Source organism: Anarrhichthys ocellatus, unplaced genomic scaffold, assembly GCF_004355925.1.
Source record: "Anarrhichthys ocellatus isolate YVR2014 unplaced genomic scaffold, GSC_Weel_1.0 scaffold49, whole genome shotgun sequence".
NCBI classification, from domain to species: Eukaryota; Metazoa; Chordata; class Actinopteri; order Perciformes; family Anarhichadidae; genus Anarrhichthys; species Anarrhichthys ocellatus.
In genome coordinates, this window is record NW_022280079.1 from 242,293 (window position 1) to 264,363 (window position 22,071).

At 45.1% G+C, this 22,071-nt stretch overlaps 2 protein-coding genes and 3 non-coding genes across 10 annotated transcripts in view; all 5 read left to right on the forward strand.

The window, feature by feature from the left end:
* tmpoa (thymopoietin a) overlaps positions 1-11,750 on the forward strand; it is a 38,869-nt gene extending 27,119 nt beyond the window's left edge. Inside the window, exons 1-9 of one of the 4 annotated variants that reach the window (XM_031869901.1) lie at positions 142-2,075; positions 2,261-2,378; positions 2,709-2,852; positions 4,648-4,769; positions 6,886-6,978; positions 7,434-7,472; positions 7,603-7,806; positions 8,488-8,585; positions 10,726-11,750. In XM_031869901.1, the coding sequence (XP_031725761.1) occupies positions 2,300-2,378; positions 2,709-2,852; positions 4,648-4,769; positions 6,886-6,978; positions 7,434-7,472; positions 7,603-7,806; positions 8,488-8,585; positions 10,726-11,101 (1,155 nt within the window). In that variant the 5' untranslated portion in view covers positions 142-2,075; positions 2,261-2,299 and the 3' untranslated portion in view covers positions 11,102-11,750. Of the gene's footprint in view, positions 1-141; positions 2,076-2,260; positions 2,379-2,708; positions 2,853-4,647; positions 4,770-6,885; positions 6,979-7,433; positions 7,473-7,602; positions 7,807-8,487; positions 8,586-10,725 lie in introns of those variants that run through there. The other 3 variants (XM_031869899.1, XM_031869900.1, XM_031869902.1) reach the window with 3 other exon arrangements.
* Positions 11,751-13,902: 2,152 nt separating this feature from the next.
* Positions 13,903-21,481, forward strand: slc25a3a (solute carrier family 25 member 3a). Of its 3 annotated transcripts, none has more exons than XM_031869911.1 (8): positions 13,903-14,008; positions 14,542-14,713; positions 15,682-15,806; positions 17,891-18,070; positions 18,483-18,664; positions 20,241-20,413; positions 20,513-20,623; positions 21,014-21,481. In XM_031869911.1, exons 2-8 carry the CDS (start codon positions 14,572-14,574, stop codon positions 21,172-21,174), a joined length of 1,074 nt encoding a protein of 357 aa, XP_031725771.1. In that variant the 5' UTR covers positions 13,903-14,008; positions 14,542-14,571; the 3' UTR covers positions 21,175-21,481. The 3 variants fall into 3 exon arrangements, with proteins under 3 accessions (XP_031725771.1, XP_031725773.1, XP_031725772.1); XM_031869913.1 differs by lacking the exon at positions 15,682-15,806 and adding an exon at positions 17,212-17,336; XM_031869912.1 differs by having other exon boundaries at positions 13,904-14,008; positions 14,547-14,713.
* On the forward strand, positions 16,501-16,702 carry LOC116395795 (small nucleolar RNA SNORA53). Its single transcript, XR_004213546.1, has one exon. It is a non-coding gene; the product is annotated as a small nucleolar RNA SNORA53 (small nucleolar RNA).
* LOC116395797 (small nucleolar RNA SNORA53) lies at positions 18,787-18,987 on the forward strand. Its single transcript, XR_004213548.1, has one exon. It is a non-coding gene; the product is annotated as a small nucleolar RNA SNORA53 (small nucleolar RNA).
* On the forward strand, positions 20,688-20,889 carry LOC116395796 (small nucleolar RNA SNORA53). Its single transcript, XR_004213547.1, has one exon. It is a non-coding gene; the product is annotated as a small nucleolar RNA SNORA53 (small nucleolar RNA).
* Positions 21,482-22,071: the final 590 nt, after the last annotated feature.

Here is a 22,071-nt window from a genome sequence, read left to right on the forward strand (position 1 = left end):
GCATGGTTTCCTCCATGCATCCCTGGTGGGAGGGACTAAGACGCAAGGAAAGGACCCAAGTGAAGGAAACGGGGATGCAATTAAGAGACTTGGGATGTACCCATAATGAGATTATTAGGAGGTGTTTCAGCTGCAGGACAGCACTAAAGGCCCAGGTATAAAATGCACGGCCGCCACTGCGCTCTACTAACATCCTAGCAGCTAATATGGCTGTTAGCTGTGTAAATATCTAATTTTAGGAAAGAAATATAGGATCTAAATATATCCCAATCTGTTTTTGTCCATCCACACAATGTTCCAAACATTTCCAAACGAGGTGGAGGGATGAGACAAGCCCCCAGGAAAAGGGCCTGGCTCTGAAACTAACTGTACCTAGTGGCCAAATGGAGGAATTACAGTTTTAGAGGTAAATGGACTTCCCAGTATGAACCCTTGAATAGTTCTTATTTAACCCATTAGGTCCTAACAGTTGTAAAATGCACGAGTAGCTGACTCCAGAGTTATATTTCTTTCCTCCGTTCAAACGTGTCATGACCACGCCCACCAAGGAGACAGGAAGGGTACACCATTTCAAACCATTGGTGAGTTTGTAATGCAGCATCTTTGTATTACGTCTTTGCGCACTTCCTGTAGCTGCTTCAAAGTAAAAGCCTTTAACAGAAAGACTTGACTATGGCTTTTACTGTGGTGTAGCTTTTTATGTTTTTGACTAAAGTGAGACATGTCGCAGTGTGTCCACATGTAGAGATAAGAAAAGGATGATTGTCTCTTGCTTCCCATGAGTCTGAAGCTCTCGGGCATGTTAACTTTCAGCATGTACAAACATGCCCTTTGAATATTCTTTACCAAAAAACCACATTGTTTCGAACTTTTCAAATATCTATTTTTCTGCAGTAAGTCCATGGCACCGGGTCCTGACTGCCGCCATCTTCGCAGCCCTGCACAGAGCCGTTTGATCTGGACTTTATGTTTATTCCTGGTGCTCGCTCTGTACTGAACTCCTCATTTTAACTTCCCCCGTTTCAATCATTTCACTGTTAAACCTAAATAAGGTGGCAGCTGGCTGGAGAGAGAAAGGAGCTGAAAGTCTTCTACTTGTATATCAAACGCAAGTATTACTCTCCCATCTGTTCAGTGGTTCCAGCTCCAGTCTGGTTGGAGCACCCAGCTGATGGGTAGGTGGTTTGTTCACATAGCTAACACTGAGACGTGTTTAGTGAAGCTGATCTGCATCTACAGCTGTTTGAAACTCTCACACACTGCTGTGTATGTGTTTTGAACCTATTGACCTTGTCTACATCTCACCTGTTTCACTCACGTGCTGAGGTGTGATGAAGAAATCCATCAATGAATCAAAACATGGGCCCACAAACACAGTATAGTAAGGACAGGGTGACTGCACCGTGCTGACCGATCCAAACGGACTGGTTTTCAGCTGATCGTCCCTTTCATATTTTTTGCCGGTCACATTTACACACGTGTGTCGCCACATGATAGTTGTACGTCGGCACGCGGCGACACAGACGGTAAAGCTTAGCTTATAGTCGGCGTAGTGAAACCAGAAGAGGATGTAATCACAGCCAGAGTGATCTTTGATGCTCATTTTCATTAGTAAGCTGAAGTATAACTGCATAGCATCTTAATTACTCAAATATAAGCGGATATTTTCGGTTTGGGCAAATTAGTGTTGAGGCCCTCCTGTGCACACTGTGTTCCCTCAGAGACGGGCTTGATTTCCTGCCTGCATGTTGTTTACTATCATGACACGCCTGCAGCTTTCCTCTCCTCCTTTTCTCCCTGGCTTCACTTCATACCGGGAAATGAAAGGAAACTCCTCGAGTTAAAGCTTCTCTTCCACATCATGTGTTTGTGTGATGAATCATGAATACACATGGCACACATGCCTCCACTTATGTTCAGAGATCATGATGCAAACTGCTCTCCTCTGAGCAGGCTAAAGGCACGTATGGGTGTGAACTGTCCCTCCCAATGCTTGAACAAATAGAGCCATCCCATCATTCCAACATCCCCAAAAAGATCAAAGGAGATGGACTTCTTCAGGACAAGAGGTGAAGGTGTGGGCTTTAAAAGATCGTCACATAAGCATTGTGTTATCTTGGCCGGCAGAACACTGCTGCTCACTCTTGATGCATTATTTCCTGATTACATTAACTTAGGTCAAAAACAAACCCATGACAGTTCTTTTTTTAAGAATACAGTGCACCATTACTGACCGGGCTGCCATGTCCTCTTCCCACAGAAAGCCACAAGGAAAACGGACAAGGTCCGTCCCGACGAGATGGATGTCACCATGCTGACCGACGAGGGCCTGAGGGACGAGCTGCTAAAGCACGGAGTGGACGTGGGGCCCATTTTGGGTGAGTGCTCACATTAGCAGGAAGAATGAGCACACGGATGCATCACACACACACACACACAAACACACACAGGGATTTGGTATGTCTTTGCTACACAGTGATGAAATTCACAAGTGGCTTAGACATGTTTGCTGATGGTATGGTTTACGGTTAGTTTATTGGCAGTGTAAATGCAGACAGAAAACAGTCCCTTGATGTAGTTCTGAGGCGAGCCATGTGGGCTCTTCCTCTCAGGGAGTCTCCAGAAGTGATGCGTCTGCAAACGCACGTTGACCGGTCAGGACATCTGGTGCAGGTTTGATGAATGTCTCCCTCTGTTCGTCCCCTCAGCATCCACCCGAAAGCTGTATGAGAAGAAGCTGCAGAGGATGCTGGACGACGGTCCTGCACAGCCGCCAAAGCTGCTTCTCACAGAGATACAAGTGAACCACAACGGCAACTCTGAGTCCGACCTGTACAGTGACAAGGAGGATGGTAAGAAACGTGTTAGCGTTCGCGGCTCCTGATGATATGCTGGACTCCATGGTGGCTTACAGGTTCACTTAGCAGGAATGGTTAGAGAAGCTTTCTAGAAGTGCAATACAGGTGCATTTCAATGAATTAGAATATCATCGAAAAGTTAATTTATTTCAGTAATTCAATTCAAAAAGTGAAACTCATATATTATATAGATTCATTACACACAGGGTGATATATTTCAAGCTTTTATTTCTTTTAATTTTGATGGTTATGGCTTACAGCTAGTAAAAAACCCAAATTCAGTATCTCACAAAATTTGAATATTACATAAGACCAATTAAAAATGTTGGCCTACTGAAAAGTATGTCCATGTACAGCAGGGGTATTAAAACTATATATATTCAAGAAGTCTAGTAGTAGTAACGTGTCTGTGTCGTCAACAACTGTCAAATCAAATAAAGAAAGTACACATCAATTATATTTTAACAATTATTATTCTCAGTTTTCAAATGTAACTGGATGGATTATAAATAATACATAAATAAATGTTCTTCTCATTTCAAGTACAATAAGGGCTGCATTAAAGAATAACTGACAAAACAGAAAGCTTTTGAAGAAATGAAGAAGTGCATCTTAAAATTAATTAATTAATTTTAGAAAAATCTATTTCACTGAATTGTCCTGCAGCTTTAAATTCAGTTCATTCAGGTGTGAAGTGATGTCAATAAAAAAGACACAATATTATATTTGTCTCATCTTCTAACAAGACAAATCAGTGATCATGGACTTTATCTGTGGTTATTAAACCACTTGTTTCAGCTCTATTCTCTGTTAACATCATTGTTGAACAGTGAATTCATGAGTTGTGATTCTGATCATTTTGGGCTCTCAGGTTTATTTTCTGTGTCTTCATTTAGATGTGAGTGGGTACGTTTGTTCAAAGAGTTGTGCTTTGTCTCGTAGTGCGCTTCATTTACCGCTTTTAATAATCGTCACGGTCAGCGTCGGAAATACACGAGGGCAAAACTGCCCCTAAGAAATATAATGTTGCCCCTGATATCACTAGGAGAGGGGGAAAAATTGCCCATAATTTCCTCTAATAATAATGATAATTTAATGAACTTGTCAAAAACATCGTAGCCTATATGACCCGGTCCAGTTGGCATAGAATGGTTTTGATTTTCGCCTTGACTGATGTTGCGTGTGCGTGAAGAACCGAACTTTCTAAACGAATAAATAAATGGAGCGCTTCTTAATCAGACCTGTGACTGCGAGACTGCGGTCAACTCAGCAGACACTTACATGTTAGTGCACCTATATGCTGACATTCACGGTAAACGCATTCAAACGGCGCAGATCGGAGCGAGCGAAGGACTTTGAAAGTTAACGGAAAGATTAACGTGAGACAACATCCGGTTTCTTCAGACGAACATCCGGTTTTCAGAATAAGATGCCAACAAAGTATGAATTATATTCACATTAAGTATAAAACATGCTACCTGCATCTTGTGAACCAAATGTTATTGCCCTTTTGTTCATATAGCAGTACTTGTAAAATAAAAGTGCGCACTACTTTTGAATTCATTATTGAACTTTGCCATAACAATGCGATTAATCGCGATTAATCTCGATTAAATATTTTAATCGTTGCCCAGCACTAATTATTATACTATATTTATCCCGGTAAGGGGGAAATTTGTCTCTGCATTTGACCCATCCCTGTATCAGGGAGCAGTGGGCTGCCCATGACAGGCGCCCGCTGCTCCCTGAAAAACAATCCCTCAAGTAACACTGTACTGTGTTTTTTCAGAAGTGACACCAGAACCAGAACCTGTGGCAGAACCTGAACCAGCTCCAGTGGTGGAGAGACCGGTGAGGAGCAGAGGGAAGACTCCCGTCACCACCCGCACCCGCAGCAGCCAGCACCACACGGTAAGAGAGGATTACCTCTCTGGAGACCTCCACATGCACACCTGCTGGAGCGATGCTGGGCTGTCCTCATAGGGGTCCTGAGCCTGTTCAGTGCTGATGGGATGTGGTTCAGCTAGCCGTGCTCTTCTCTAGATCTCTATGATGGCAGTAGTCTGGATGTTGACCTGAACAGACCAGCTGTAGGTTTCCTGCTCAGCACTTTCTTTGTTTTGTCTGCTTGTTTTTACCCAAGTATTCAAGGATGATTTATTGTCATAATGCAACACAGGGATGATCAAAGAAATGCAGATGAAGCCCGTTCTCTTCACCAGAAAGACCCAACAGAACAGAACAGAACAGCAGAGCAGTGCTTTCCATTCTAGCCGCCTGCAGTTTGCTGCTTCTGAAAGTGTTCTGTAAAACTTCAACTAACCAGTGTTTTCACTGTCGATGAATCCTTCCATCATGTTCTCCATTAATCGGTTAGTTGTTTGGTGTATAACATGTCAGGAAAAGGTGAAGCCCTCTTCTTGTTTTGTCCATAAGACATTCACTTCACTGTCATAGAGGAGTAAAGAACCAGCAAATATCCACATTCAAGAGGCTGGAGACGGATCTAAACATGAATCCATTCGCTAAATATTTGGAGATTAATTTGAATGGTTGCAGCTTTAGTGTGAGTTTAACAGGTGGATTAGATATTACAATATGTGACGTCTGCAGAGTGACTAAATGTCCCGCCTTAACCTGGAGATGAAGAAGACCCAGACCACATAGCATGACATGCATTCATTCAAACTCCTAACTCAAGACACAGTGAGGACCAGGATGAGACTTTACTGCAGCCTCAGCTACAGCTTATGATGATGTTTAGATATGAAATGTGTTGAGTTATGTCATGGTTCCCTGAAGATCTAGAAGATCCCAAAGCACTAAAATAACAATATGCAGCGGAACTTGTACCACTGACAGGGGCTGTCGTTGAAAATGCATGACATCAATATTTTTAATTGACGCATGTAATTATTCTTTTTTAATTATTGTTTTCTGCTGCAGACACACAACTGGAGTGTTCTTAGGCCTTGTCGAGCAACACTGGAGTCGGTCCATCGTCACAATATCTCTTGATTTATGCTGCATGAAACAAGGACAGGCCTTAAGTTTGACTCAATGAAAGGACATTTTTTTGACGAAAATGTATCGCTAAGATAAAATATTGGAGAGATTAATCAATAGAAAATAATAATGAAGTAATAAGGCTTTTGTAATAAGCTGACATTGAAAACTGGACTGTGCAGTTTAAAAGTAACCACATGAGTCTCCACTGTCACTCACATGTTCTGAAGGGTGATATAATACTGTGAATATGTAATATGATATGTCCTTAAGCAGGCCGGTGAGTGTAGAGCTTCACTCACAGCACATAGTGCGGATTAGGCTCCTCTTTGTCCAGTTATTGTGCTCTCTCCAGTTGATCCTGTAACAGTGTGAACTCCTCCCTTATGTAACGCTGTGGTGACTGACAGCTCCTCCTGCTGGTCTCACTGTGAACATGCACCTGTTGAGCTGAGGCTGTACTTTCACAATAACATATAGATGACATCACATTAAGTGAGACGCTAATGGAGAGCAAAGCTCCAAACTAACCGCCGTCCTGGAACCATCCCAAACACATCTTGCATTGAAAACAACAGCTCGCCATGTTTTACCTACAACTGGGAAAATGTAACGAATAACTGTTTTAGTCACGGTGTTGTTTGAAGAGGGTGATTGTGCAGAATGACTTTTGCTACTTAGTCTACATGTTACACAAGTTAAAGTACAAAGCAATTGCATCAAAATAGACTATGTTACACTATGCTTTAGTAAATACTTAGATCATAAATACACTGGATGTATAAATATAAAGTATGAAGTCACACCAGACGCAGCCAGCACTAAGAACACACACTGGGCCCATCACCAGGTGCTGATGCTCACAGTGACTACTTCACAGAGTCAGCCCGTTGTTCCATGTTCTGACCAGCACTTTGTTGGACGCATACTGAGGTGTAACCAGCTTTGCATGATGGTTGAATCTCAAATCCAGTTGTTAGAATCCTAAAAGAAGTTGTGTGCTTGTGATTGGAACCTGTAGCTCAGAGTGGAAGACGTGGGGTTGAGTCTCCCCAAAGCCAACCAGGACTCATGTCAGCAGCCGGCCACTCTGCTCAACACGGCTCTGTTGGAGGTGAGCCTGTTTCTATTCACCGTCTGTCTTCACCAATCACATTCACCATGTCTACATTATCTTGAGTCACGGCTAATCAGATAAGCTCACTGGTGATGAATTGTGGGAAATGGTGTCTTGTCAGGTGGTGAACGACGCTCACGCACACTCTGCCCGGATTAAAGGCTCACACAGGCTTTGTTGTTAGTTTAGTGCTGCAGCCAGTCAAACACTGCAACATCAGAATCAAATATGCACACGCTCAGGAAGAGTCCTGGTGAATGGGAGTCTACAGGGAAGTTCAGATAGATGTGATCCGGGCGGAGTTTAGGTCTCACAGCATAGAGGCTGCATTGATGAAGGAGGTGGCGTCTGTCCATCAGATGCACTGACGTGGACTTGTGAAGAGTGGCTGCTGTACACCTGGTGGAGGGATTCATTGTCTTTGATCTTGTGTATTTGTGTTGGTGTCTCAGGAACCTGAGACAAGGACTGAACCTTTAAGACCAGCTCGGGTGCGTAGAAGTGAATTTGTATCACAATGGAATTCATCACTAAAACTATTTCAACAGCGTAGTTGGTATAATAACAAGCTCTTCCTTTTCCCTGAACATGTTTCTAATAATCTAGTCTTGTGTTCTTCAGGCGGGCTCTTTGACTTGTACTAAACCGAGTCCACAACCGGCTGTCGAGCCATCCAGGCCTTCGTCCCCTCTGGCTCAGATCCCCAAAGTGGGTCCGGTCCCCTTCAGCCCCTTGTGTAACATCTCCCCCATTAAGAGACAAGAGCACTACTGGTCTCTGTTGGACCAGTTTGGATCTAAGGCTGCCGGTGTCTCTGTAGCATGGGTACAGCTGCTCCTTCCTGTCCCCTCTTGCTGACGCTTGTATGTGGTTGGTGCGCTGTGTGTGGGTACACAGCCGTTGGTTCACGGTGTGGGGTTGTTAAATCTCAGCTGGTCACATGTGTGACCGCTGACCTGTTGGCTGGTTAAGCAGAACACGGTCACACACATGGTTTGTGTCCCTCCAGAAAGTCCCCAGCTTCCTGTCCACATGCAGCCCTGTGAGGACGCTCAGCTGCTCGTCCTCTCTGTGAGGACGTGTCAGTGAGACAGGTAGACTGCTGCGCTGCATGGTTCTACTCCACTCGCTCTAGTTTGGTTTTCCACTAGCAGCAATATGTGGATAGTACCTGGTACTCTTTTTGGTTGTCAGCGAGCTGAGCCCAGGCTAGAAGGCGGACCTAAGACCCTGCAGACCACTGATTGGTCAGTATGACAAGGTGTCGCTATGGCGATCAGTTGAGTCCCGCTTACACCGGTGCCCTCTGCTAAACAGAGAGGAGCCGGTAGCTGAAGCGAGGGGGTCGGGCCATGCAGAGGAAAGGACTGTGTCACATTCATGAGGTGGTTCAGTAGTCAGCATGGTGAGAGGTGTGTCATGTCATGCAGGGCGCCCTCTGCTGGTCCAAGCGTGCTTCTTCAGGCCAGTGGAGTAATCGTGCTCTCCATGCTGCTTCTCTGTCAGGTGGAGAAGATAGCAGCCAGCGACCAAACCCCGAAAGTGGAGAAGGAAGTTCTGAAGGAGCTGTTCCACAGTGACATCAACAGTCCAACAGGAATCACGTAAGGAACCAGTGGTTCTCAGCACTTATTTCTTTTTATGTTTTTATCTTTTATGTCTTTTTGATGTCTAAACACCAGCAGTCAAATAGTCACTTTATGATAACTGTATTTTTGTATGGCATTTAAACATTCCAATTGACAGCTTCACAAAGAGATGACAAGATGTATTTATTTATTTTAAATTACAGACACTCGAGTTAGTATTGCACTGCCATGAAGGAAGGGACAGAGTCTTTAATAACATGGTCAACATGTAAGTGAGCCCGGTAGTGTGACCTCCATGTCCCTTCATGCTTTCATTTGGAAACATTGAGTTGCTTCTGGAAGCTGCTCACAATATATTTATTTACAGTTGTGTGAAAAAGTGTTTGCCCCCTTCCTGATTTCTTATTTTTTTGCATGTTTGTCACACTTAAATGTTTCAGATCATCAAACAAATTTAAATATTAGACAAAGATAACACAAGTAAACACAAAATGCAGTTTTTAAATGAAGGTTTTTATTATTAAGGGGGAAAAAAAATCCAAACCTACATGGCCCTGTGTGAAAAAGTGATTGCCCCCTAAACCTAATAACTGGTTGGGCTACCCTTAGCAGCAACAACTGCAATCAAGCGTTTGCGATAACTGGCAATGAGTCTTTTACAGCGCTGTAGAGGAATTTTGGCCCACTCATCTTTGCAGAATTGTTGTAATTCAGCCACATTGGAGGGTTTTCGAGCATGAACCGCCTTTTTAAGATCATGCAACAGCATCTCAATCATTCAGGTCGGGACTTTGACTAGGCCACTCCAAAGTCTTCATTTTGTTTTTCTTAAGCCATTCAGAGGTGGACTTGCTGGTGTGCTTTGGATCATTGTCCTGCTGCAGAACCCAAGTGCGCTTCAGCTTGAGGTCACGAACAGATGGCCGGACATTCTCCTCCAGGATTTTTTGGTAGACAGCAGAATTCATGGTTCCATTTACCACAGCAAGTCTTCCAGGTCCTGAAGCAGCAAAACAGCCCCAGACCATCAAACTACCACCACCATATTTTACTGTTGGTATGATGTTCCTTTTCTGAAATGCCGTGTTACTTTTACGCCAGATGTAATGGGACATACACCTTCCAAAAAGTTCAACTTTTGTCTCGTCAGTCCACAGAGTATTTTCCCAAAAGTCTTGGGGATCATCAAGATCTTTTCTGGCAAAACTGAGACGAGCCTTTATGTTCTTTTTGCTCAGCAGTGGTTTTCGTCTTGGAACTCTGCCATGCAGGCCATTTTTGCCCAGTCTCTTTCTTATGGTGGAGTCATGAACACTGACCTTAATTGAGGCAAGTGAGGCCTGCAGTTCTTTGGATGTTGTTCTGGGGTCTTTTGTGACCTCTTGGATGAGTCGTCGCTGCGCTCTTGGGGTAATTTTGGTCGGCCGGCCACTCCTGGGAAGGTTCACCACTGTTCCATGTTTTCGCCATTTGTGGATAATGGCTCTCACTGTGGTTCGCTGGAGTCCCAAAGCTTTAGAAATGGCTTTGTAACCTTTTCCAGACTGATAGATCTCAATTACTTTGTTTCTCATTTGTTCCTGAATTTCTTTGGATCGCAGCATGATGTCTAGCTTTTGAGGATCTTTTGGTCTACCTCACTTTGTCAGGCAGGTCCTATTTAAGTGATTTCTTGATTGAGAACAGGTGTGGCAGGAATCAGGCCTGGGTGTGGCTAGAGAAATTGAACTCAGCTTTCCAAAGATGTGATAAACCACAGTTAATTTATGTTTTAACAGGGGGGGCAATCACTTTTTCACACAGGGCCATGTAGGTTTGGATTTTTTTTTTTCCCTTAATAATAAAAACCTTCATTTAAAAACTGCATTTTGTTTTTACTTGTGTTATCTTTGTCTAATATTTAAATTTGTTTGATCTGAAACATTTAAGTGTGACAAACATGCAAAAAAATAAGAAATCAGGAAGGGGGCAAACACTTTTTCACACAACTGTATGTCTGTTGCTGAGACTATGAAAGTGCATGTTTGCAGCCGTCATGACGTCATGATGACGGACCTGAACTAAAACAGGGACGGATCTCTTCTGTATTCGTCATAGTTTGCCGTGTTGATGTCTCCCTCAGAAAACCATGAGTGTAAATCCTTGTCTCTCGTAGCGCCACCTGCCGGCGACCCATTAGAGGAGCTGCCCGTCGCCCAGTGACCTCCAGTGACCTGTGGAATGATGAAAACCACCTCTTCTCTACAAAGACCACCAAGACAGCCACTTCCTCCTCCTCCTACACAGAGAGCTGCACTGTCAACAGAGTCAGCAGCCTGCCCCCTCCCTCCTCTTCCTCCAGGCTTCTGTCTGCAGCGCCCCCTGCAGGGCAGACCAAGGCAGCGTACCGCAGCGTGTCTCTGTGGATAAAGCTCTTGCTGCTGGCCATCCTGGCTGCTTTCCTGTTCTTGGTGTACCAGGCCATGGAGACCAACACCATCAACCCTTTTACAGCCCCAGACACAGAGGTGGCCGGTGGCAGCGCAGCATAGAGAGCTCAGGAAGCGTCTGAGGGCACAGAAGCCCGCCTGCTTCTGTCTTTTCAAGTGTGAATCTGTATTGTAGCCATTTTATCCCCCGGTGCTGTGAAATGACCCGACATCTTCGCCCTGTTTCCCTCAACAGTTTCTCTCTTCTCCTTTTATATCGATTCTCAGCGCATCCCTTAAGAGAAGCAACGTAGCGTTTCAGTGACTCTGAAGGATGTCCATGACCTGTTGTGAAAGAACATGTTTGACAGTCGGTGAGGTGACAACAGAGCCAGTCATAGAAACATGTGGACTCACTTTTTATTACTGCGTTCATTTTGTATGCGTGTGTTTGTACTGAATGTGTGTGGTTGAGGTTTAGCTCCACACTTTGCCTTAGTGTCTCTGTCATTAACAGCCTTGAGGATGGAGTTTGAACCTCACATGACCATCATTGTTCATGAGACAGGGAGGCTTATTATAATCCTAAATCTTCCTAAACCCTACATCAATATTTTCTCTCTCTTCTAATAATTGAACATCCCTGTGTATTCTACTTAATTATGTATTCATTGTCACAAATATTGAATATCCACTCAATAAACTAATGTTAGTGTCTTTAAGAGCATTTGATTCATGAACAACTTCAATACATTTTCACATTTTCTGATGAGACAATTTACCTGAGTTTCTTCTGTTAGACCTCCGAGTCTGTAACTTCTAACCTGTCTCTGTCACACCTTTTGATCTTCATGGGAATTCTCACCTAAATACAAAGCATGCCAGGACTTTGATGTAACATGTGGGGAGTGATGTTTCATTTGTGGTCTGATTAGCAGTAAATGCATCAGGTTAGGAGACCATGACGTACTTCATGGCGACGACTTCAGGCAGCACAAACCCACAGCGCTGGTCCTGAGCTGCATACCGCATCTAAACTGACTACTAGCACTTCCAAAGAGTCCGACTCAATCCAAAGTGGTGCGGCAGTGTTGCTTGTCTTAACTTGACTGAAACACATCGGCGCTCTATAGGCTACTGGGCCTACCACAGAGTTTAGATTTCTGAATGTGCTTTTCCCTACAAACCGCTGTTCATCTCTTTCTTTCACTGTAAAGAAAAAAAGAATGAATGCTTATTTGTCACAGTGATGTTCCTGTGTGGTACTGAACTGAATGCAGCAACTGCATTAGCGCACTGTAATAATGTTTCTGATACAAATAGAGGTTGGTTAGTACCTAAACAAAGCAAGTTTCTGCAAGATCATTTTCATATTCTTCATACTGAAACAAATGTGGTTAATGATGACTCGGCTCCATCAAGTGTTCCAGGAGACACGGAGACCCTGGGTCTACATTCAAAAAGCTCATTTCTGAATATTTGAGGTGCCATAAAAATCATATATACATCAATAATTCCAGACGAGTAATGCATATGTAGCACCCCGTTACCACAGAGACCCGGTTCAAAACACCATACAGGCTCGTACACACAGGAAGCAGTGTTGTGAAAATATAAATACTTTATTGGTATAAATAACTAGGTGGAGTAACCAGTGACAGCTGGTTTAGCGGGCAGGAGGAGTTCACAGACCATGCGCTCAGATCGGCATCACAAACAACTTAAAGCAAAATAAACAAAACAGACCAAGGCAGCGTCCCACTAACTAGAAAAGAAATAAAGACGAAAACACAAGTAATCACGAATAACTGCCAATAAACAGAAAACAAACAACAGATTCTACTTCAACCCAGCCACCCCCACCTGGATTCCCCCCCAGCTACCATTGGGTGCACTGCTCAGGAAGCTCTAAAAAACAAATACAACATTACATATTCCTTAATTGTACCCAATTTCCCCAGCACATGAAATGCATAAAAATATATATATACACCTGAATCAGCCATCCCCCAAACACACGCTGTCCCCTCCGTAACTGATGCCTCCCAAACACTGCGCTACCGACGCAACTTATGCGGCCTCACGCTACGTCTCCGCTTGTTGCGGGAGAGCAAGTAGTTGGACTCAGCACCCCCCGCTTGTGGCGGCGGAGCCAAAGACAAAGGACGCGATTTGCCAGCAGGTGCATCCTTTCACCTAATCAGGACCGTGCACCTCATTACCGGTCCGGCGGACCCCATAGTTTCACCCCGTCAGTTCCACTTGGTTACACATATGAGTTCAGGAGATCTCTGACTACAGCCTTAATTAAAATGTAAAACATTATTTGATGTTGGTATTACGTTATTTTATTCATAAGTCGTATTGTTTCATTATTATTATTAATTACATGTTTGCTTGTTTAGGTTAGATTTTTTGATATATGATAGTCATTCGTTTAGTTTAATTATTTTTTTGTTGTTTCAGGGTATATATATATATATATATATATATATATATACCTGTGGTTATATGCAGGTACAGGACCAGCATGCACCAGGGTGGGCCTATGTTTTTCTCTACCAGAGCAGGAGTTTGTTTGTTTGGTTTTGTTCAATAAATCATGAGAAACACAGGATCCCGTCTGGACAATGCATGATTTTGCCTGCGCAAAACCCAAACCCATGGTGCTTCAGTGGCCCTTTGATTCATGTTTGCTTTTCCACCACAGATCTTTCAAAGTAAATGTCATACATTTGGACCGAGAAAAACTGTTTCTGATCATTTGAAGTGCTAGAAAAAGTATTTTCTCAATAATTGTAGACAAGTTCCTACAAGCACCGCCTTAATGAATCACGGGTCAATCTTGTGATTGGACCAGAGGTGTTGATTGGCAGCTCTGCGGCGGTTTCTCTCGGGACAGAGAGGCGGACGTACCCGCCCAGGCTGTTCGCCGACGTCACGAAAGGACAAATCAGTTTACCGCGAGGTCATTCGGCCTCTCCGAACAGCCGGTTGCAGCTCAGCGGAGGCGCCATCTTAAGACACAGAGTGAGTGTAGTTATTCATTTAAAACAAATGGTCCATATGAAACGTTGACACTTCTTTATGGATGATGATTTTACAGAACGGTGACTTATGTTAGCCGTTTAGTGAATGCTACTTTAACCTTCTGTTAAAATTGGACCTTCCAACTTGCAGCGGTCAAGTTAGCGTAGCACGTATTTTAGCCTAGCATTTAGCATCTGCTATGCTAGAAAGGGACAAGGAAATGTTACATGCGTGTGTAAGTAGGCAGTTTGAGTTTAAGAAGGGTGTTACAGTGATGGACCAGTAACTTGCATGAGCGTTACATGCTCGTGTTTGTAGCGTAGTGTTTGCTAATGTGTGTTCATTCAATAAGCTAGCTAAGCATTTGCGTTCATTCGGACGTTAAACCAAGCTAACCAGCACGTGACTTAGCATCCCTCAATTTAGGTGTCTGTGTGTGTGTGTGTGCGTGTGTGTGCGCGCGTGCGTGTGTTACCAGTCACATCTGCCATTTAGCTCAAGCCAACGCACAGCTGACTTGTTGCTCATTGCAGCGTAGCTCCGCTAGCAGGAAGGACACCAACATGTACCCGACCACGTTGACCCAGCTGGCCCGGGGCAACCCGTTCAGCGCTCCCCTGTTCTCCCTCCAGAAAGTGGAAGAACCTCAACAGAGCCTCCACGGACAGAGGACCCGCAGACTGGCAGCAGCCGCTACCGCAGAAGGTAACTCCGGCGCCGAGTCCGCAGGACGGCTAATGGGCTAGCGTTAGCTGCCTTAGCTTAGCCGACTAGGTTCCCCTGGTTGCGACCAGCTTAGCTGTGTAAAACAGCATAGATCTAGTTAATGTAAAGTACGATTGCCTGTGTGTGGTTTCTACGGTATCGTTAAATGATTAAAATCGCTCGGAAGGATCCGTAGTTTGACGTTGAGGCAGTTAGCTGAGAGGCCCGTTCTGCATTCAGGCAGCCTGTGGAGGACGAGGAAGGACAAAGTGATATCTTGCCTCTGAACTGCAGCGAACTGTATTTGACGTGTTGCGCTTAATTACATATAGTGTATGCAAAAGGAATGCAACTGTTTTTAGTGGAGCTTTAGTAATTGACTTCCATAAAGCCAAACTGGTCGAGAAATACATGTGACCCCTGACTGAGCAGCTCAGGTCTGAGAACAGATTGTCTTGACTGATTCAAAGGCACCAACATGACCTCACTACACAGCTCAACCGTCCACCAAATGTAAGTCTCTGCCCTCGTGGTTTCTGTTAACAAGTTTCCATTGCCCAACAAGCTTCAGCCACAAGTATTAAACTTCTTCACCTCTACCATTAAGGCAGTCCATTTGTTAAAGAACGCTGTGAAAGTCAAAAATGGTCCATGTAGTCATTTCATAATGCTCCTCCACTATTTAGTGTTTGTCCCTTGCATTTATACGTTTTCATCCTTAAAGCACAGCTGGCTAGGTAACAGTAGTGATTCATTTCAATTGTGTTCAAACTAGTTTCATGAGGGTGAGGCTGCTAAAATAAGCTCTGGCTTGTCAAACATCTACCTGGATTGAGGGCACAGCCAACATTAAACCAGTTCAATTCTTTAAAGTCGTAGACAGTAGTCATCTAAAGACTCAAAGAAAGTGTCGTCCTCTCTAAACCCCAACGCGTCCTGTTCTAAACGTTTCCCCTGTGTTTCTTCAGAGGGGGACAGTTGTGAGTTCGGCTCTCAGAAGTATTTCCTGCTGTGCGGCTTTGGTGGGATTCTGAGCTGTGGTACCACACACACTGCTGTCGTTCCCCTTGATCTGGTCAAATGCAGATTGCAGGTCTGTTTCTGTGGCTCGGCGCCTTTTTTTTTTTTTTTAACGTCACGCCCCATCCACCCATGGCTGTATTTTTGTTTGTCCTCAAAACGCACCAATTTGCATGGGAGAAATATCATCAGCCCCGTTGTGAAGTTGTTTCTTTTGTCATTGAGTACTGATTCCAATGTGTTGGAGTGATCATAACATGGTTGCATGATTCTGCACCAGTGTTCCTGTGTTGAATGATTTGGACCCACCCAGTCACCGTGGAGGTGAAAGTCAGGAGTGCCAGGCCTGAGGGAGAACATGTCTTGTATGTTGACAAAGTCAAGGACGTCTGTCTCTCAATTGTCTAAATGTAGAGGAGATATGAAACCCGTTGTCACATTATCAGTTAATGATTGTTCATTAACACACTGTTGACCTTATACTGTCAGGCTTAGCTAGTCCAGACGCATGCATTATGGTGATGTTAAAAAATAAATGATGTCATTAAATGCATTTATAGCTCCTAATCTTTTATCGAAACGGTAAGTTTATTCTTAGTAAATTATTTTGATCATATATTTGTAGGACCACAGTGGTGATCTGTGGTTTTAGCCAATTGAATATAAATCCCATAAGCTTGTGCTGCTGCCAGAAAATGCTCAAATCGTGCACAACACCGGTCCACAGTCACTTGAGCAGTAGCATAGTGTACCATGAGGCTTCCACCAACACGCTCCTTAGATCCACCTCTGGAGGGCGCTGTGCTCTGAGCAGAGCCCCTCAGCAGCTTGCCGGCTGTACAGTTGGAGGTGCTTGAGTCATTGGCGTGTGAGAACAGTCTACCTGTCCCCCCAGCCCACCTGCAGCACTGGCAGCCCTGTCCTCTAGGCAGGGAGCCCCTGGTGCTGCAAGCCTGGGGGACGGACACTACATAGTTACTGATCCAAGACCAGCTGACTGAAAACTGTATGCTTTGTTGATGTCAATCAGCCAGCATTAACAGTGAATAAGTGAGTGTTGTTGCTGCTGGTCATTTGATCCTGCAGTAGCATCTTATAGCAGCACGGTGTATACACTAGTCACATTATCAACACATCTGTGGCTGCACTTATTTAATAAGACTATTTTATAGTGAATGGCCCAACCTGCACGACACCACTGTGGTCCCAAAAAGTTCATACTGAAATCACTTGTGTACAATGATTTGATCAACCGTTGCTGTGTGATCCTAATAACTGGTGGCAGAACATCTATAATGGGAGAGTCGAACTGTCCACAGTAGGGACATTGGCAAACTGGTCTCAATGGTTTGGCAGTGTTCCTTCAGCAGTGACAACTCTTCCATTCTGTGGCTCTGGTTTGGTGTTGATTTGTGTCCTGTGCTGCATGTGACCCCGCATGTTGCATGTTCGCTGTGTGTCCCCTCCTTCTACCACAGAGGATATCAGCTGCGCCTTTGGCTCCTCAAAGTACTATGCCCTGTGTGGCTTTGGGGGTATCCTGAGCTGCGGCATCACACACACAGCAGTGGTGCCCCTCGACCTTGTCAAGTGTCGCCTGCAGGTTTGTACGGAAGCTGAACCTCACAGTAGCAGCGAGTAGCCAACAGCTCCTGCAGCCTCTCAGCTCCGTGGTTTCATGTCCCATCTTCATGGAAATGACTCGTTAACAAGGAAGAGGCCACTTTCAATGGGCAATGCCCGGAAAAACCCCATTCACTCTTTAGCTGCTGATTTGTATCCAGCCTCATGGTGTGGTTAGTTCATGCCAGTTTTTTAATACTTCCTCATATATTTCCTCAGTAAGTTTTGGAGTTGTCTGACTCCTGTGTACCAGTGCTTCATACTTGTACAAATCTATAGGTCATCCTGACATCACCTATTGGCTGTAACATGAATGATGTTTGTTAAGCTAATATAGTTAAACATTTCTAAATTGCGGTCTAGAAAATGTGATTTCAAACAAAGCGCTTGGCTCTTAAACTAATAAAAGAACCACTCAAGTCTTGTCCCATACTAGTGGCTATTCACCACGTCAGCATATACTTATCTACACAACACACCAGAGTTGCCAGTGATTGGGGGACATGCTTCATCAGTGTTGATTCTCCTCCTCAGGTGGACCCAGATAAGTACAAGAGCATCAGCAGGGGCTTCTCAGTGACCATCAGGGAAGATGGTGTCAGGGGCCTGGCTAAGGGCTGGGCTCCCACCTTCATCGGCTACTCCATGCAGGGACTGTGCAAGTTCGGCTTATACGAAGTGTTCAAGGTCTTCTACGGCGACTTACTGGGAGAGGTGAGTCCACACGCAGCTGTGCTCTGACAGCATGTTTGTTCATCTGTCTGCTATAAGTATTATCTTTGTTGTTCTACTCGAGTGGAATCCAATGGTCTCCACGTAGACCTGATAGCATTTGTTTTTGAGTAGCACTGGATACATCTAGTGTGTGCGTGCGTGTGCATGCTGTAAATCATAGAGTAAGGCTGCTCCGACAGTAAACAGTCAATATTTGTTCTAAAAGTTTGAGCGGTGGTCTCTAAAAAGACCGGTCACACGAGGGGATCTCTCTGTATGGGGATACTCACCCCTAGGGAAGTGACCAGTGCAGACCTCGCACTTAATTAATCCTCGCGGTTAGTCGGTGTGCTCGGTAGCTTTTATGACACCTAGCCTGTCTGACCGTCTGTTGTGTGGGTTCACTCGACAGGAGAACACCTACCTGTGGAGGACATCACTGTACCTGGCTGCCTCAGCCAGCGCAGAGTTCTTTGCAGACATTGCTCTGGCTCCCATGGAGGCTGCCAAAGTTCGTATCCAGACCAAGCCGGGCTACGCCAACAACCTGAGACAGTGTGTCCCCAAGATGTTTGCAGAGGAGGGTGTCTGGGCGTAAGTGTGCTGCCTTCTTCCAGCTCCTCAGCATTCCTCTTTGTCACTGTCAGTGAGTGACTTTGAATCGCTGATAGGCGTTTTTGCTTTAGTGATGAATTATTGGTGAATGGATTTCTGATAACACGCTCCTTAGATCCACCTCTGGAGGGCGCTGTGCTCAGAGCAGAGCCCCTCAGCAGCTTGCAGCTGTACAGTTGGAGGTGCTTGAGTCATTGGCGTGTGAGAACAGTCTACCTGTCCCCCCAGCCCACCTGCAGCACTGGCAGCCCTGTCCTCTAGGCAGGGAGCCCCTGGTGCTGCAAGCCTGGGGGACGGACACTACATAGTTACTGCGTGTGTGTGTAACGTGTTATATTTTCTTTGCTTTACAGAATGCTCTGATGCAGGGTCTCCATTGTGGGATATCACTTTCTCTTTTTGCTTTCGATAGCCGACGCCCATTTGTTGTTCATGTTAATTCTTAACTAAGTCTGCTGTCTGAACGGGCTCCATGTCATCCAGTTGTAATGTTCTGTTGTAAATGTCTTGTCTTTTGTCTTTGAAGTTTATTGCTGTATTCTGATCAGGTCGACGGGCCACCGATCAGAAGAGTCGATCAGACGAGTTGATTCTGAAGTGAAACATTTGATACTTATGTGTCTGAGCACATGCACACACAGTGGGCCCTGCAGTCTACTCGGGGTTAGAGTGATGAGGGTGAACTGATTAGGCAGTCCAGACTCATCAGTGATATCATGAACTGATTTTTACTTGTTCAAACACATGAAGAGACGGTGAGCAGAGCTGTGGTGGAGACACTGAAGCGAAGATTACTAGACTTGATGGCGACTACACTCGTTGCAATAAAACCTTTGTTAGTAGAAAGCCAATACTTCATCTGTTCAACATGCATGAAGATCTGCTCTGTCCTCAGTCTCTCATCCACCACTGTGTTACACAAGCACAGCAGGCACGACCAGCAAGCAGGTCTGTCAGCAGTCTGCTTCTCTTAGTTGGTTCTTATCAGCTTGTTTGCTGGCAGAGACTAGGAGGACAAACGGGGACAGACTGACACTGATGTCTGCGTTTTACATTTGTGCAAAAAAAGTCAAGATGGCGATAGCCATCTTCTTATATACAGTCTATGAAAAGAACCAATAATGGTATTAATAAAATCCTAAAGATACCTAACAGAAGGCCGCCATAGTTCTTGGATAACGTTGAGTGAGTGGGGGGGTTTCAGTTGGATGGCATCCTCGCCACTAGATGCCTCGACGTGTTGCACACGCCTCCTTCAGCCAACTTATGGGTTAGTTGACAAGTTCACTTATTAAAGGCCCTTTGAGCCCACGGACGGGTATCAAACACCATGTGATACCCGTCACACTTGTTAATGATATACCACCCACCCGTACAGCGGGCACTGGGACCCGACTGGAGTGTAAGCTGAGGTGTTTTTAACAGTGCTGTGGTGAACATGGTGTCCATGGACCACAGCACCCTCAGTCTGCTGTATGATGGCAGGGAGGACCCTGAATCGAGGTGCAGATGGTTCTGCTTCTTGAGCTCACACTCCTCCCTCCTTTCACTCCAGATTCTATAAGGGTCTGGTGCCTCTGTGGATGAGGCAGATCCCCTACACCATGATGAAGTTTTCCTGCTTTGAGCGCACCGTGGAGATGCTCTACAAGTATGCTGTTCCCAAGCCCCGCAGCGAGTGCACCAAATCTCAGCAGCTGGTGGTCACCTTTGTGGCCGGTTATATCGGTGAGTAACGGATCAACTGCAAACCTACAAAACCAAATCATCAGGCCCAATAAAGTTAGTCCAATTCTCTGATGAAATGTTCTTCCTCTCTGTGTGCAGCTGGTGTGTTCTGTGCCATCGTGTCCCACCCGGCTGACTCTGTGGTGTCCGTGCTGAACAAGGAGTCCGGCAGCACTGCTGTCCAGGTCCTCAAGAAGCTAGGACCAAAAGGTCTGTACCAACACCGGTCCACAGTCACTTGAGCAGTAGCATAGTGTACCATGAGGCTTCCACCAACACGCTCCTTAGATCCACCTCTGGAGGGCGCTGTGCTCTGAGCAGAGCCCCTCAGCAGCTTGCCGGCTGTACAGTTGGAGGTGCTTGAGTCATTGGCGTGTGAGAACAGTCTACCTGTCCCCCCAGCCCACCTGCAGCACTGGCAGCCCTGTCCTCTAGGCAGGGAGCCCCTGGTGCTGCAAGCCTGGGGGACGGACACTACATAGTAGTTAAAACATGCATGAGTTCAGTGATTCTAACACCTTGACATGAGTTCCTGGGTTAGGCTGTATTGACCTCACATGGTACGCTCTCAGTCTCATGTGGTGATTGTCTCCTCTTCAGGTGTTTGGAAGGGTCTGGTGGCTCGTATCATCATGATCGGTACTCTGACCGCCCTGCAGTGGTTCATCTACGACTCTGTCAAGGTCTACTTCCGCATGCCCCGCCCCCCTCCCCCTGAGATGCCGGAGTCCCTGAAGAAGAAGCTGGGCCTCACAGAGTAACCTCATCCCTCCACTGAGCGGCAGTCCTCATCTGACCCTGACCCCCCCCCTTCAAAACACCTTCCAGGGCGCACACAGCAGTTTTCTATATTTATGTCCTTAGCTCTGGCTGCTCTGCTCAGAGCCCAGGGCTGCTACTGCTAATGTATATTTCAAAAGAACAAGCAAGGAGACGAGATGGAACTGTTGCCCTTGACTTACTATGAGTCAGACCGAAAATATTCCTCTGTAGAAACACCTGTCTGGTTTTATCATTTCCTCTTTAGAAACATGTTAAAATTCTAATAAAGACTTTAATTCCCTTAAACAATGTCTGTCTGATTTTCTTGTTCACATGAATGCGTTTTCATTCCTTTAGATTACACGTCTTTCTGTTCACACGTTACATTCTGCTCTCTGATGGCTCGTGCACAGTGAGCAGCTCCTTCTAGCTCTCCCCTTCCTGAGAAGTGAGCAATGACGGATCATCACAGACTTGATGGGTAGATTAGATCCGTGTTTAAATTCCAATGGTTGGTAGAGTGCAGTGCAGTCCTCTTTAACACCACCAGGAGGGGCTCGCTTCACTGCCAACTGGTTCTTTTTGCAGGTTAGAGCAGAACACACAAGTTAGTTACACTAACTACAAAAGCTTCTTGGAGAGAGTAGACCAGACTGCCGAGCAGTGGTCTCATAGACCTCATTTTCTGATGGAACCAGGCGGTGGGCTACAGTCTGTCTGCACCCTCTCTGTATGTCCTACACTCTAAACAATTTCACTGTAAAATAATGGTAAATTGCTGGCAGCAGAGATGCTAGTTATTTACTTTTATTTTACAGTGCAGCTACTGTAATTTATTTCAACAGTACGTAACCGTATATTGGATTGCGGCACGATATCGGAATAACTCAGTTTCA